This window comes from Mesitornis unicolor, unplaced genomic scaffold (assembly GCF_000695765.1).
Source record: "Mesitornis unicolor isolate BGI_N332 unplaced genomic scaffold, ASM69576v1 scaffold9738, whole genome shotgun sequence".
NCBI classification, from domain to species: domain Eukaryota; kingdom Metazoa; phylum Chordata; class Aves; order Mesitornithiformes; family Mesitornithidae; genus Mesitornis; species Mesitornis unicolor.
This window is the reverse complement of record NW_010202593.1, coordinates 15,291-28,617: the sequence shown is the minus strand read 5'-3', so window position 1 is coordinate 28,617 and position 13,327 is coordinate 15,291. Positions and strand designations below refer to the sequence as shown.

The 13,327-nt window shown below is 35.7% G+C and overlaps 1 protein-coding gene across 1 annotated transcript in view; it reads left to right on the top strand.

The window, feature by feature from the left end:
• LOC104545337 (kinesin-like protein KIF16B) overlaps positions 1-7,047 on the top strand; it is a gene marked incomplete at its 3' end in the record, with an annotated part of 37,197 nt that extends 30,150 nt beyond the window's left edge. Inside the window, exons 10-12 of the mRNA XM_010190450.1 lie at positions 1,729-1,904; positions 3,821-3,886; positions 6,988-7,047. Of these exons, the coding sequence (XP_010188752.1) occupies positions 1,729-1,904; positions 3,821-3,886; positions 6,988-7,047 (302 nt within the window). The remainder of the gene's footprint in view (positions 1-1,728; positions 1,905-3,820; positions 3,887-6,987) is intronic.
• Positions 7,048-13,327: the final 6,280 nt, after the last annotated feature.

Below are 13,327 nucleotides of genomic sequence, written 5' to 3'. Positions count from 1 at the left end.
CTGCTGAAATGAAATACAGTCTAACTGATGCAGTCCTCTCTTTGGAATGGTGAGAGACTAGACTTGAGGCAATAAAAGGCATTGGATCAAATTCTGGTTCTTCAGTCACTTTGTTACAGTCCAGTTCTCTGGATAGTAGTTCCTTTGCTGCATGATTTTGCAGATGTTTTTTTGAATCCATGCCTCTTTCTTTCCTCAGGCTGGTCATAGTAGTACCAAAAGAGGATCTTGGACCAGATTCTGCTTTGCTTTTCTAGCTGTTAACTGCATGCTGGTACCTTTCTTCTTGATGCTTTCTTTCAGTTACATGGCTGAGTAACTTCTTTGGGTTTTGTTTGTTTTTTTAACAGAGGATTGGGAAGAGAAGGTTTAGAAACACAGCAAGCTTTCAAAGTCTGTACTAATGATTATAGTGCCCAGCTGCTTTTTCAGCTACTTCCTCATCTATTAACAATGCTTCTGCTAGGCAGAGCTCTGATAGTTGATCTTTTCTCCAACAGTAACTGTACTGGTTGAATATAGCTGAATTGCCTACCAGAGCCTGACAAGCTGTCTGGACATGTTTGGCCTGCCTTTTCTTTAACTAAACACATAAAAAGCAGGAAGATAATCTCAAACTGTAGGAAAGGCTCTTTTAAAAATAAATGCAACTTTTGTTTGTTGTATTTCTATAACATGTTGTAACATTTTTCCAGAAAGGGAAAAATTAAGTAGTGGAGAGGAGACAGTAGATGAAGTAGAGAAGTGATGGTGAGAGCTAGGGGAAATATTGTCTTCTGTCAAGTACATCTCCCCTAACTCAGTCAGTCTCTACCACAAATTGAATATTTATTGCTATTGAGAGAATGAGGAAGGGCAGAATATTTTGGTTACTTGATTTTCTGAGGTGTTTTTGTTGTCTGATTCTGAGTCTCTTATTTTGTTTGATTATTAAGATTTCTGGTCCCTCATCATTTCTGCATTGTGTTCTGTGGTTTTGCTTGCTTGTTTGGATGTGGTAATTATCTTTTTAGTTTAGGACATCATGTATATTGTTAGTAAAATTAAGTGAAAGATAGCATTAGCACTTCAATTTAAACTCTGTTGTTTTTCCTGGTGAAGTTGCCTATAAAAGTAATACTGGCTTCTCTCGATGCATCAGATAGGTAACAGTTCTGTGTGCTGCCGGATGCCTGCAGCTCAGCAGAACAGCTAGGTTTGTAAATTATAGAAACTCTTCTCTTGTTTTGGTCTTCATGTCTGCTTTGTGTTTGAATGCTTTTAATTTCCCTTCAAAACTTGAACTGAACCTACCGTGTTTTTACCTGAAATGACTTTTCTATTTGACGATTACATGTTTACTTACAAAATATTCATTCTTTTTCCCACTGTTCTTTTTAAAAAAATTGCAAGAAAGCCTGTATAGTATTCCTATAGGAATGTTTATGCTTACCAGAGAAATGTAAATGTTAAGTAGATTGGCAGCAAGGTTTCTTTACAATGCTTAATTGTTAGACTTGATTATTCTAAGAACAGTATTCTAGTACAGTGTTTACTTAAGCGACTTTATAGGGACGTGAAAGCAGTGGAGCAAAGTGAAGAATTAGAACAAATTGCAGCTATATTGGTTAATCATATATTTCTGTCTCTTCATTCATGTTAAGTTTATCTGACTTTTAAAATGTAAACTAACTTTACTAGATGAAACATATGGTACTGGATAAACTGTTTCTGATTTCATCTCCTTAGCTATTTCACCTGCTGATGTCAATTATGGAGAAACTTTAAGTACACTTCGCTATGCAAATAGAGCCAAAAATATCATCAACAAGCCTACTGTTAATGAGGATCCTAATGTCAAACTGATCCGTGAGTTGAGAGCTGAAATAGCCCGATTAAAAGCCTTGCTTGCTCAAGGGAATCAGGTTAGCTGTACTTGAAATTTATGTATAATCTTTCTTGAGTTATAACATCTATTTCTAGAATGTAATGAGATAATTATCTTTTATTATATTGATTTGAGTAAACAAGCTCTATGATGCTATGAATGAATATTATTTTCCTGGTTGAATTGGTTTCCATATGGCCAGTAGATTACCTCTTTCAATATAACTGGGGGAAAATTGTTAACCCAAAGCTTTTAGCTTTCTCTTAATATAATCAGAGCTTGATTGCAGTTTGCTGTGGAATAGGTAGTTGCGACAGCATAAGGAGACTGAGCAGTAACATATTTCCTGGGTCTGGCATAATGGACTGAAGAGGTGCTTTGTCTAGTATCTTAAAAGAAGTAGAAGGTATAAAATATTTCAGATGTGCAGATATAAAAATATAGGAGTATGGATGGGTTTGAGCAAAATTTTATTTGGCTGCATAGTACATTAGAAAGTATGTAACATGCTAAATATGTACAAGTATTTTCAGTGGTGGTATAAGAAAATGTGTGCCACGCTATACTTAAGTCCTTTTTGCACAATTCTCATTCTTGTTCTTCTATCAGTATTAGCCACTGTAAGCATTTGCTGCTCAAGCTCAGTTAGGCTTAATTTCTCCTCTGTTTCCAGGATACTGGAACTAAGCTAACAAAAAGGAAAATGCAATTGGCTCAGGCCAGTCATCTCCTCTAAAAAACATCGCTCGGGACTGCTAGATTTCATATTTGAGCAAATATGATTTGGAAGTATCTGAAACGATACTTCAGATTTATTTCTAGAACTATCTAATTTTATTTTAGAAGGGCTGTGCAATATAAAATGTCAGTACAGGGTAGACTTTTTTTTTTTGTAGCAGAAGCCTAGTATTTCAGCTAGATCTAATGCTATAAAACATTTGCAGAAAAAGGGGATAGGACCACAGTTGGAAGCAATAATAGGTCCTGTAGATTATTGAAGTGGAGAGCTCTGCTTTGCTACAAACAATTAGAAAACTTTTTAGGGGGTTGAATTACTCTATTAAACTTGTGTTTCTCCTGTGTTCTTCAGAAGGGGGAAATTAATTTATTTTCAAAGTGAGGCTTGATTTAGAGTTAGCAAAGTAGATGTAACTTGGACCGCTTTGAAAATGTAATGCTTTGACCTAGTTCCAAGCTTTAAAACAGCACAAACATCACAGAAGAAATCTGGTTCAGTTGCAGAATGTGATAGATGGCTCTGTGGGTGACAATAGAGGACTCGAGTAACTTAATTGAATCTGTGCTGGTTGGTAAAACAGCAGGTGGTGGTATGTATGCACAGTAGAACATAAATCTCTGCATAATTTCTTTTGAGGTTTTCCTTTATATAATCAGAATACTGTATTTCAAATGCTTCTGTAGATCACTGAAGATACAGTTTACTAAAATATAGTGCTGGATTCAGTGTAGAAGGTCACGTAACAGTTAAGTATTGTTTGTGCATGTTGTGTATGAGGTTTTTTTTTTCCTACGCCCCGTTACCTTAATATATATTTGAGGTAAGCAATATGCATATGTATTATAGCAAAATGGTTAGCTATTGTTGTATAATATATTTACATTTTTAACAGAAATATGAAAGTAGATTTATCAGGTATTACCTGTTATAAACTTGTGTCTAGTTTCAGTGTCTGCACGTGTGTGACCGTGTGTATGCGTAGGATGAAAATAGTATTCTCAAACTCAGTATTTGTATTTGAAATACCTGCTTTAACAATATTTTGATTACTGTGGTTACAGTATTTCAAGGTAAAATGATGTATACTGGAGCTTAAAATACTTCATCCTAAATAATAAAAATGTAAACATTTCTTTCATTTGATTATGCCAGAAGTTGTTACTTTTTTTCTTCCTTTTTTAAAATGTGATTATGTTTACTTTTTACAACTTTAGATTGCACTCTTGGATTCTCCAACAGCTTTAAGTATGGAAGAAAAGCTTCAGCAAAATGAAGCAAGGGTGAGTTATAATTTCATAAAAGTTCTTAAACAAAAAAACAACAACCAACAAAGGGAGTTGTCTGGATGCAAGAGTGTGGGTAATTTTCAAAATTTTTTTCTTTTGATACACAACTAAGCTTTCTCCCACCAAACACCATTGTCTTGCTGCTTAAAAAACAAACAAGCAACAAAAAACCAAACAATGTCTGAATTTGTAATTTTGTTATCCTACTAATGTAAGATAACATTATAACTAAAAGCAAAGTTTATCTTTGATATTTATTTAAGAGTATATTTAATGAAATTATTTGTTCCCAGGCTAGCTTGTCTTACTAAAAAAAAGTATGTAAATAGAACAGAGAGGGAAAAGCCACTAAATCAAGAGTAATCAGTAACCAGTAATCAGAGTAACAAGAGATTCAGTGTGTAGAAAACACAGTAAAAGGTTTATGGGGAAAATGGTCATCTCTTTTTTTTTTTTGTTTGTTTGTTTTCAAGTAATCAATGCATTGTATTGTGTGGTAGGTTTTCAGAAAATTTTGGTCTTTAAATATGGTATGTATGAGTATGTTCAGTGCCTAATTAACTGTGTTTTTCTGGGGAGGGGAGGGTCTACGATCTAGGTGTACTTTATAGTGTATCTCACACTAAGTTTTCTTAATGATCCAGCCCAGTGTAGAAGCTGGGAAAAATTCCCAAACAGTTTGGATATACTCACAGGGTCCAAAAGAATATAAGTATAAATATAAATAGTAGTTTCATTGATCTAATTTGCAATCTTTCATTCTTTATTCTATCGTTCTATGTTAGTCCTTTTCTAGATACTTGCCTGTTTTAAAGCTACTTGCAAACTGCTTTTTAAAACAGCATTGTTCAGACTTTGGAAGAGGAGAGAGGAAAGTATTTGGAATCACTCATCTATGTGACAGCAGATACTTAGTTCTGAGTATTGTCAGCAAGATGCCAATCCAATATAGATATGATGCATTCAAAACACAGGGCATTCTTAGCTGGTTTAAATCACAGGGTTTATTCTGGTGCTGCTTAGACCTTTACAATTAGAGAAAGAACGGATTGCTTTGACAATCCTCTTTTGACCTAAGTAATTGGTACAGTATCTGTCTGTGATTTTCAGGACTCCCCTTTTGTAATTCCAGTTTTAAAGATGTGCTGTGAAATACTTTTCAGTTAAATGATAATTTAAAAATAAACTTTATGAAAAAAATGGATTGAATATGTGTATTAGTATGAACAATAACTGCTAAGTAAACTCTAGGCTTCTCCATAAGCCAAGTGTCCTCTAGGAACACATTTACAATTCTGTAGTATGTGTGGTAATCCTTACTTTGTTTTATTCCATAGTTAAAGTAGGACCTGCATAACCACAGTATAAGCCTTCAGTTGCATTTTTTTTTCATATTCATACTAGGCTTTAAAAATTATTTAGCTGAATCAAAGATTAATGATAATATTTCTAGTATGTGTAGCATGCTTTCATTTTTGTGCACAAACATAAAGCTTTTGTCTAAGAGTATCTTAGTAATATAAACTCCTGACGATATGCTAATTAGGGTATGTTATTCATGCTCTGACAGTAATCAGTGCTTGTCCTTCTCAGAAGTGTTGGCCCCTCCTCTGTGGGGAGTATATCGAGCATATTTTATTCTCTTTTGTTGGCTTCTTTAGAAAGTTATGTGATTATTGTTAATGATAATTGCAACTGATAAAACTACTGAAAATTCTTAGTAGATATTGCAGTGGTTATAGCTTTTTTTATAATTAAATGAGTGCAATAATTGATTTATTTGTACAGATATAAAGACTTTATCACCATATTTAAATTATCTGACAAACATATGGTAGCTTTATTTAGTGGGTTGGTTTGTCCTTATGTAAGAACAATGTTTAAATGATTTTTGAGGAATAGAAATTGTTCTGATATGATGAATAAACTTACGGACCACTTTCATGTTTTTCTTTAATATTTTCAATTATTTTTTGTTTTAACATTCTGATTAGCAGCACTAGAACTGATATTCACTGAAAGATGTATTTACTTTTCTCTGTTAAAATCTTGAGATGCAGGTAGAGATGAGAGAAGCTTCATTGATTAATTTGCAGCTGATCTGCAAAGACAGCTAGGATAGGAGGTTGCAGGTAACAAATGTGGAGATGTTTGGAGGAACTGCATTGATGACTTTTTTCTACAGTGGTTTTATATGCAAAGTATTAAAGAGACGTAGCTGGTGTGTTTAATTCCTGCACAGAAATCTGATGATATGAAAAATGTATCTATATGTATATTCTATTTAATATGATTATGATTCCAAGTCAGACAGAGTTTTGAGGTAAATCTGCCTGAAACACAGTCTAGGCACTGCTTTCTAAGAAGTCTGAAAAGCTCTGAAATGAAAAAAAGTTACCAGTATGGAAGGTAACTTATGAGATGGACAATTAAATGAGTAGGAAAAGCAGGGCCAAACCTAAGCTAACCAGCACTCTCCCTGTCTGTAACGCCTTTTGGAAGCAGCTTCTCAATTCTGTGCTCACTTCAACTAAGTGTGTGATTTCTAAGTTGCAGCAGACTTTGTGCCAGTTCTCTCCTGAAGGCTGTCTGTCTGCTCTTTCCTTGGCATGATATCCTTTGCAATTTCTGGAGGGTATTTTAGCCTGAACGTGCATACCTGTGTGGTAGGAAAGGCACTGTCATCTTGTTACAGCTATGGGATCAAGCTGGCAATAGACTTCATAGGACTGATGAAGTGCTTTATGGAATTATTTATATTTCTTTGAAATCTGTTGAATTTATTAAATTTCTTTAAAATGTATTATTTAAATTTCTTTGAAAATGCCTGTCATTATTTGAAGTGTTTCTATCTGTCCTCTGTTTTATTTTATACTCTAAATAAGAATTTTGTGATTTTTTTTAATTTTTTTTTCCTTTTTGAGAGAATTGTGGCTATGGCCAATTATTGCAGAAGCAACACTGCTCTTCTGAATGTTTAAGTGTTAAACTTCACAAAGAATTGCACAAATACTTAGTAGTTCTCTGAGAATATGCTGTCAAGGACTTGAGAAGAGAAGTGATCCTTTTTTCTCAATGTTTGCTTTCTTTTATAGGTACAAGAACTGACCAAAGAGTGGACAAACAAGTGGAATGAAACCCAAGATATTCTGAAAGTAAGAAAAATAAATAAATTTTCAACTTTGCATTTGAACTAGCCTTAGAGTTTGCCCTTCAAAAAAAAGTTCCTGTTCTACATCACCTTCTTTGGGTTTTTTAAATAACACACAATTTTCTCAGTCTTGTTTTGGCATATTCCAAAGAATTAGTTTTTCAGAGGTTTTAAGAGTAAATCTTCAGACACAGTGATACTTTTTTAATAGGGCTTTAAATAATTATTAATATAAAAGAGTATAAATCATCTTTTCTTCACTGTAGTGACCTCAGTGCAGAACAGCTTGTCTCTTACAAATCTTTAAAATACTGAATAAATTATTCAGTTGCAGACAAAGAAAATCTGGGGCAAGCACAACTGGATTCCTCATCCCCTTGGTGTTTGTGTTGTATCAAGACCTGTAAACAATTGTCTTTTTTGTTACATTGGGTATCTCAGTAAATGCAGTGCATAATGCGTACAGATTTTTGTATTGGCTTTCAGATTTACCTTTTGATTGAAAATGGCTTGTAAACCTGAAAAACAACTTTCAATGGAATTTCTGCACTTGAATCTCTTCCAGTAGGTCTTCAACAAACCAAACAAATGCATCTGACCTAAGTGTACTCTTGAGTTCCAAGCACAGGGATTTTTGCAGCTGCTTCACATAAGCTGGCCTGCATTGCACTCTTCATATGGCTTCACAGAATCACAGAACGTTAGGGATTGGAAGGGACCTCAAAAGATCATCTAGTCCAATCCCCCAGACTACTTCAGACTACTTGCTTCAGACTACTTAAAGTAGTTAAATCAAGGCAGCTCTCTCTTGCGTCTTGTAGATTTAGTGCAGATTTGAGAGTGCAACTTGGTGATTTTTCTACTGTGTTTTTTGCATGATGTAGACTGAGATTTTTGTGTTCTCTGCACATATCTTTGCTTTCCTGCTGTTCAGTTGTACTGGTAAGATTTTTATGTAGGCATTTGGCTTGTGATTAAGCTGATAGTCTGAGGTGATACTTCATGGGCTACTTTATGATTCCATTTGCATGTGCGCGCACACAGAAATAATTCCCACAATTTCTTTTCCATAATGTAGACTAGCATTCATTTGCCAAATGTGTAACTATTCTGTTAAATATAAATTTTGAAAACAAAACTTAAGCTTTCATGACTTGCTGTATATGCTGAACTTAAACTCGTCGTGAGTGCAATGCAAGTGAACATTTAGAAGTAATTTTTAAATTCTTCTTATCACTGATCTGAAACTTGATTTTTGTAGTTGATTTTTTTGCTGCGTATCATTTTTTGATTACTTTAATTTTTTTTTAAGTTCACCACTGTGTCTTTTATCTGAGTTCCAAATAAGCTGAATGGCTCCATGCTTAAAAAAAATAATAGAGCACAAATAGCACAGAGAACAGAGCAGGGCTGGTAACTGCCTAGCAGATGGCATGACAGAATGGGCTGTTTAATGTCTGTCCAGATACTGAACTCAGAATTCCCATTTCAGTATTCCTTAGATGTTTTGGGTCCAATTTGACATTATTTCCATGTTATTGTGTTATTTCGAGTCATCTATATGTACATAGAACTTTATTAATCTTCTCTTTGCTTATGTCTGGATTGGGGAGTTTATTGTCACATGGATAATTTGTGAATTTTGGTCAACTGTGAAAGTGAACATGATGTTTAAAGCTTTATGTTGGAAATGCACTGATTCTTGCACAGAAACTACAGAATTGTACGAGATGTTAGCTGAAAAATTCATATAAATAAGGGAAAGCTGCATTTGTTAAGTAGCTGAATATAAAGGACTTAAACACAAAAGCTGTAATTCTACTTTTCTGATTCTGAGCTTTTATTAGTTTAATTCATACAACGTCTGTATTTTGCACTTTTATATGCTGATATTTAAGTACATGAATCACAGAATATTAGTAGTTGGAAGGGACCTCAAAAGGTCATCCAGTCCAACCCCCTTGCCAGAGCAGGATCACCTAGACTAGGTCACACAGGAATGCATCCAGGGTTTTGAATGTCTTTGGAGAAGGAGACTTCACAACCTCTCTGGGCAGCCTGTTCCAGTGCTTTGTCACCTACACAGTAAAAAAAGTTTTTCCTTATGTTCAAGTTAAACCTCCTATGCTCCAGCTTGCACCCATTGCCCCTTGTCCTGTCATTGGCTATCACTGAGAAGAGCCTGGCTCCTTCCTCCTGACACTCGCCCTTTGCAAATTTATAAACAGTAATGAGGTCACCCCTCAGTCTCCTCTTCTCCAAGCTAAAGAGACCCAGCTCCCTCAGCCATTCCTCATAAGGGAGATACTCCACTCCCTCAATCATCTTTGTGGCTCTGAATTGGTTTGAAGCAATTCCCTGTCCTTCTTGAACTGAGGGGACCAGAACTGGACACAATACTCCAAATGTGGTCTCACCAGGGCAGAGTAGAGGGGAAGAGAACCTCTCTGGACCTACTGACCACACCCCTTCTAATACATCCCAGGATGCCATTGGCTTTCTTGGCTGCAAGGGCACATTGCTGGCTCATGGTCATCCTGCTGTCCACCAACACCCCCAGGTCCTTTCCTGCTGTTTTCCAGCCACTCGTCCCCAAGCCTGTAGTGCTGCCTGGGGTTATTGTGACCGAAGTGCAGGACCCGGCACTTGGCCTTGTAGAAGCTCATACAGTTGGCCTCAGCCCATTGATTCAGCCTATCCAGGTCCCTCTGCAGAGCCTTCCTACCCTCAGGCAGATCAACACTCCCTCCCAACTCAGTGTCATGTGCGAACTTGCTGAGGGAGCATTCAATCCCCTCATCCAGATCATTGATGTATGTAGCTTCTATTTCAGTTTTGGCTTAAAAAGGCCTGATAAAACTTTATTGTCCCCAAAACCTGAAAATCTGCAAAAGATTTCTTGGTTGTATTGTTCCATTTTACACAGTTTTACTGAAGCTATCCATATTCACTTCTTGTTTAATAATTCCTGAAAGCACTGCCGTGAGTGGAAAAGGGTTTTTTGGAAGTTTGCCATGGAAAGCAGATTTTAAACTATAGAGAGCAGAGGTGTTTCTTGTAATGTGCTTTCTATATGTTCACTGTCCTTTTTCATTTTTTTCTTTTTTGTACACTCGCACATAGAAACATTGTTCATTTGTAAAACTAGAATGTCTCAACACCCTTTGAGAAATGAGAACTGTCTTTGTATGTCCACCTCACTGCTGTCACAACTGCAACTTTTTCCGTGCCATAATCCAGTAACTTCCAGGACATTCTTCATTAACATGCTTTAATGTTTAAAGCCTGCTTCCCCTTGCCTCCTTCTTGGTTTGCAGTCCTGAGATGCTGCCTTTCAGTTCCTCAAACTTGTTCACCCTTGACAATTATTTTAAACCTTGGTTTAAATTAGACCACCAACATATTAATACTACCTTGAAAATAATTATGAGAATGGAAAAAACTATCCAGCTAGAAAATACTGAGTAGAAGAGAATGCCGTGCAAATGCAAGGGTTTTTATGTTAAAAAAGCTTAAAATTAATTTATTTAAATAGAAAATATTGAAATATATATATGTTACATAATATGTATAATAGTTGAAATATATATATACAGCTCAGCACAGTGCCATGGTGCAGTTGACATGTACATCTCAGTATTATTGCTTGTTTCTGCTTTTACCTTTTATTCCCTTTGATGTTTGTCTCTACATAGTTACCGTGAAGTTACAGTTTTCCATCACAGTGTGCATCTTTAGACTGAGTATGCTCAACTGTCCTATCTATAAATGTTGTCAGTTCTGGATTTGGTGCAGCCTGTATGGCTGGATGCCATTATCAGCTGTGAGTGTCTTGTATAATTCTTCATATGTGCCAGATTGGACATGTCTTGGACTGGTGATGGTAACATCGATAATGTGTTCTCTTTCATGCATTTGGAAGAAGGCCTTTTGCAGAGCGACTGTCTGGGTTTCTCTGGAGTCTGGATTATTCTCGGCTCACACCTAAAGCCCCAGATCCTCCTGTTTTCCTTGTGCAAAGATTAGGACACTGCACACATCAGGGTTTTAAATTTATGCTGACTCCATATGTAGTATTCCTTATTGCATAGCATGGCAGCTGCTTGGTGTTACTCATCAGTCTGAAGTGACAGGCATTGTTTTCAGCAGTGATGTTTGTTTTCATCCTTGACCTCACCGTAATACAGCATGACACTGACCTTACTAACCTAGTATTACAATCTGTCCCCCGTCCCTTTTTTTAATCAAAGGGAGGATATTTAAATGCTTACTGAACTTAATAAATATGTGGAATGATGCTTCAGCATTGGGTAAAAATACTGCCTCAAAAACCAAAGCAATAGTGTGTGATTTGAAGCCTCTGAGCTTTGGATTATTTCCTCAAATGTCACTAGCTGTCAGAAGAATTGCACTTTACAAAACAGCACTGCTCTAAATTGTTTCTCTATCTTCAGGTGTCTTGCAGCCGACTTGCTTACATCTAAGATTTTGCTTTCATCTCACTCTCATTGAATCTTTCTATAGATTTTTTTTTTTTCCCCCTTCTGTACACATCCCCAAAAAGAAGAGGCGGGAAGAAAAGCTGTTTGCTCTTTTCCTTAGTTCAGGCCTTTTTGTATTGTTCTGTGAAAGATCAATCATAGGGTCTGTAATTTCTTTGGATGATTTCTAAGATGTTAAGATAACCTATCCAACTTTTCGATTTTTCTCTTTCTTTGAGGCTTTAATTGGTATAAAACTTTTTTATGCAGCTGCTGTATTTGACTGCATGTGTTATCATTCTCCTAGAGTTCTTTTTCCTTTTACTGACATCTTATTTTTGTAATCTTTTGTGCATGTTCCAATTTCTTTATCTAACCTTTAGCAGCTTATATATTAATCTTTTTAAAAAGTGTACTCTTTTATATAATTCTCTGCTGTATTTTCTTCCCAACTTTAAAAAAAAAAATTCTAATCTTTACTGTTTGAGTAGAAATTGGTTTGACTTTTAGCTCTTGCCTTTTTAACGTATGTCATTTGAACCTAGTGTTAAGGTATTTAGATGCTTTTTTGGTTTTTGTTTTCTAGTTTAAAGTAGATTTAGAGTTACCTTTTATTTTGCTACCCTGTTGTCTGATTCTATTTGTCATTAGCTTTGTGTGGTAGAGCTCAACTGATGTCAAATGATGCAGGGATCTGTCTTCACAGAGTCTATTAAAGGACAGGCTCTTTTGTGTGCGTGTGTGTGTTTGTGTGTGTAATTCCCATGATCAATAGTTTAACTAGTAGCTGTTTCAGCTGGCTTTGTCCTGTTGGATTTATTGACATAGCCACACTTTCATCAATAATACTAATTCTGCTGCAGCACTTTACCACATGTGTAAATATATTATTGTACACTGTTGATCTGATATTTTTCTTTTTTTGTGCCCTTTGGTTGAGTACTGGCTAATAGTACATTTTTATGGCTCAACGGTGGTTGTTCTTAGAACCATTCCATGGGGAAGAAAACTGTTGCTAGTATGTCTATCTTCAAGTATTAACATCTATCTTTTTAATTTTACCTCATGCCTCTTTTTGGGGCAGATGAAATACTCAACTTGCCATGATGAATAAATACAGGCTAATACCAAACAGTTATTTTGGTAGACATACTTATCTAAACAGGGAAATTTTCCTTCTTTATGAATCTTTGCTATGGCCAGCAAAGACACCAGGAGACCAAAATTCAAAGTAATTGTGTTGCTCTTTATGAGGTGCTGATTAGGGTGGCAGAAGCTAATAGATTTTTATTTTAATAACTTCATTTCTATTCTGGTTTGTATACCATAGTGAACTCTGTCAAGAGCAGTTCATTTTCTATATAAATACTGCATTAGTCTACATTTATTTGCATTTCCAGATAATTTTTAAGCCACAGTTGCTGAATGATATTTATGCAGCTTTATCTCAGTTTATCTGCCTGATGATGATGCCTTCGTTACTTCCTAATAGCCTTGACTGGCTTGGCTCCTTTTCTTCTTCTCACTTGTTTTGTGTCCTACCCTAATACTTTGCCCTTCAAAGGGCATTTGTTTTCTCGTTCTTTCATGTTTTTGTTTTAGCATGCTCAGTCCTTGGGTGAAAAGAGCTTTCTGCTACTTTCACATAAAATTCTTGTGTCTACTAAATCTACTTTTTGATGACTTTAGAGAAGTTGTGCAAGCTCTTGGGTCCTGAAGAACAACCTGCAAAACTTCTTTCAAATGTACCTGTCACACGTGTCACACTGTGAACGATGATAGTTCATAGTATTGGCACGCTCT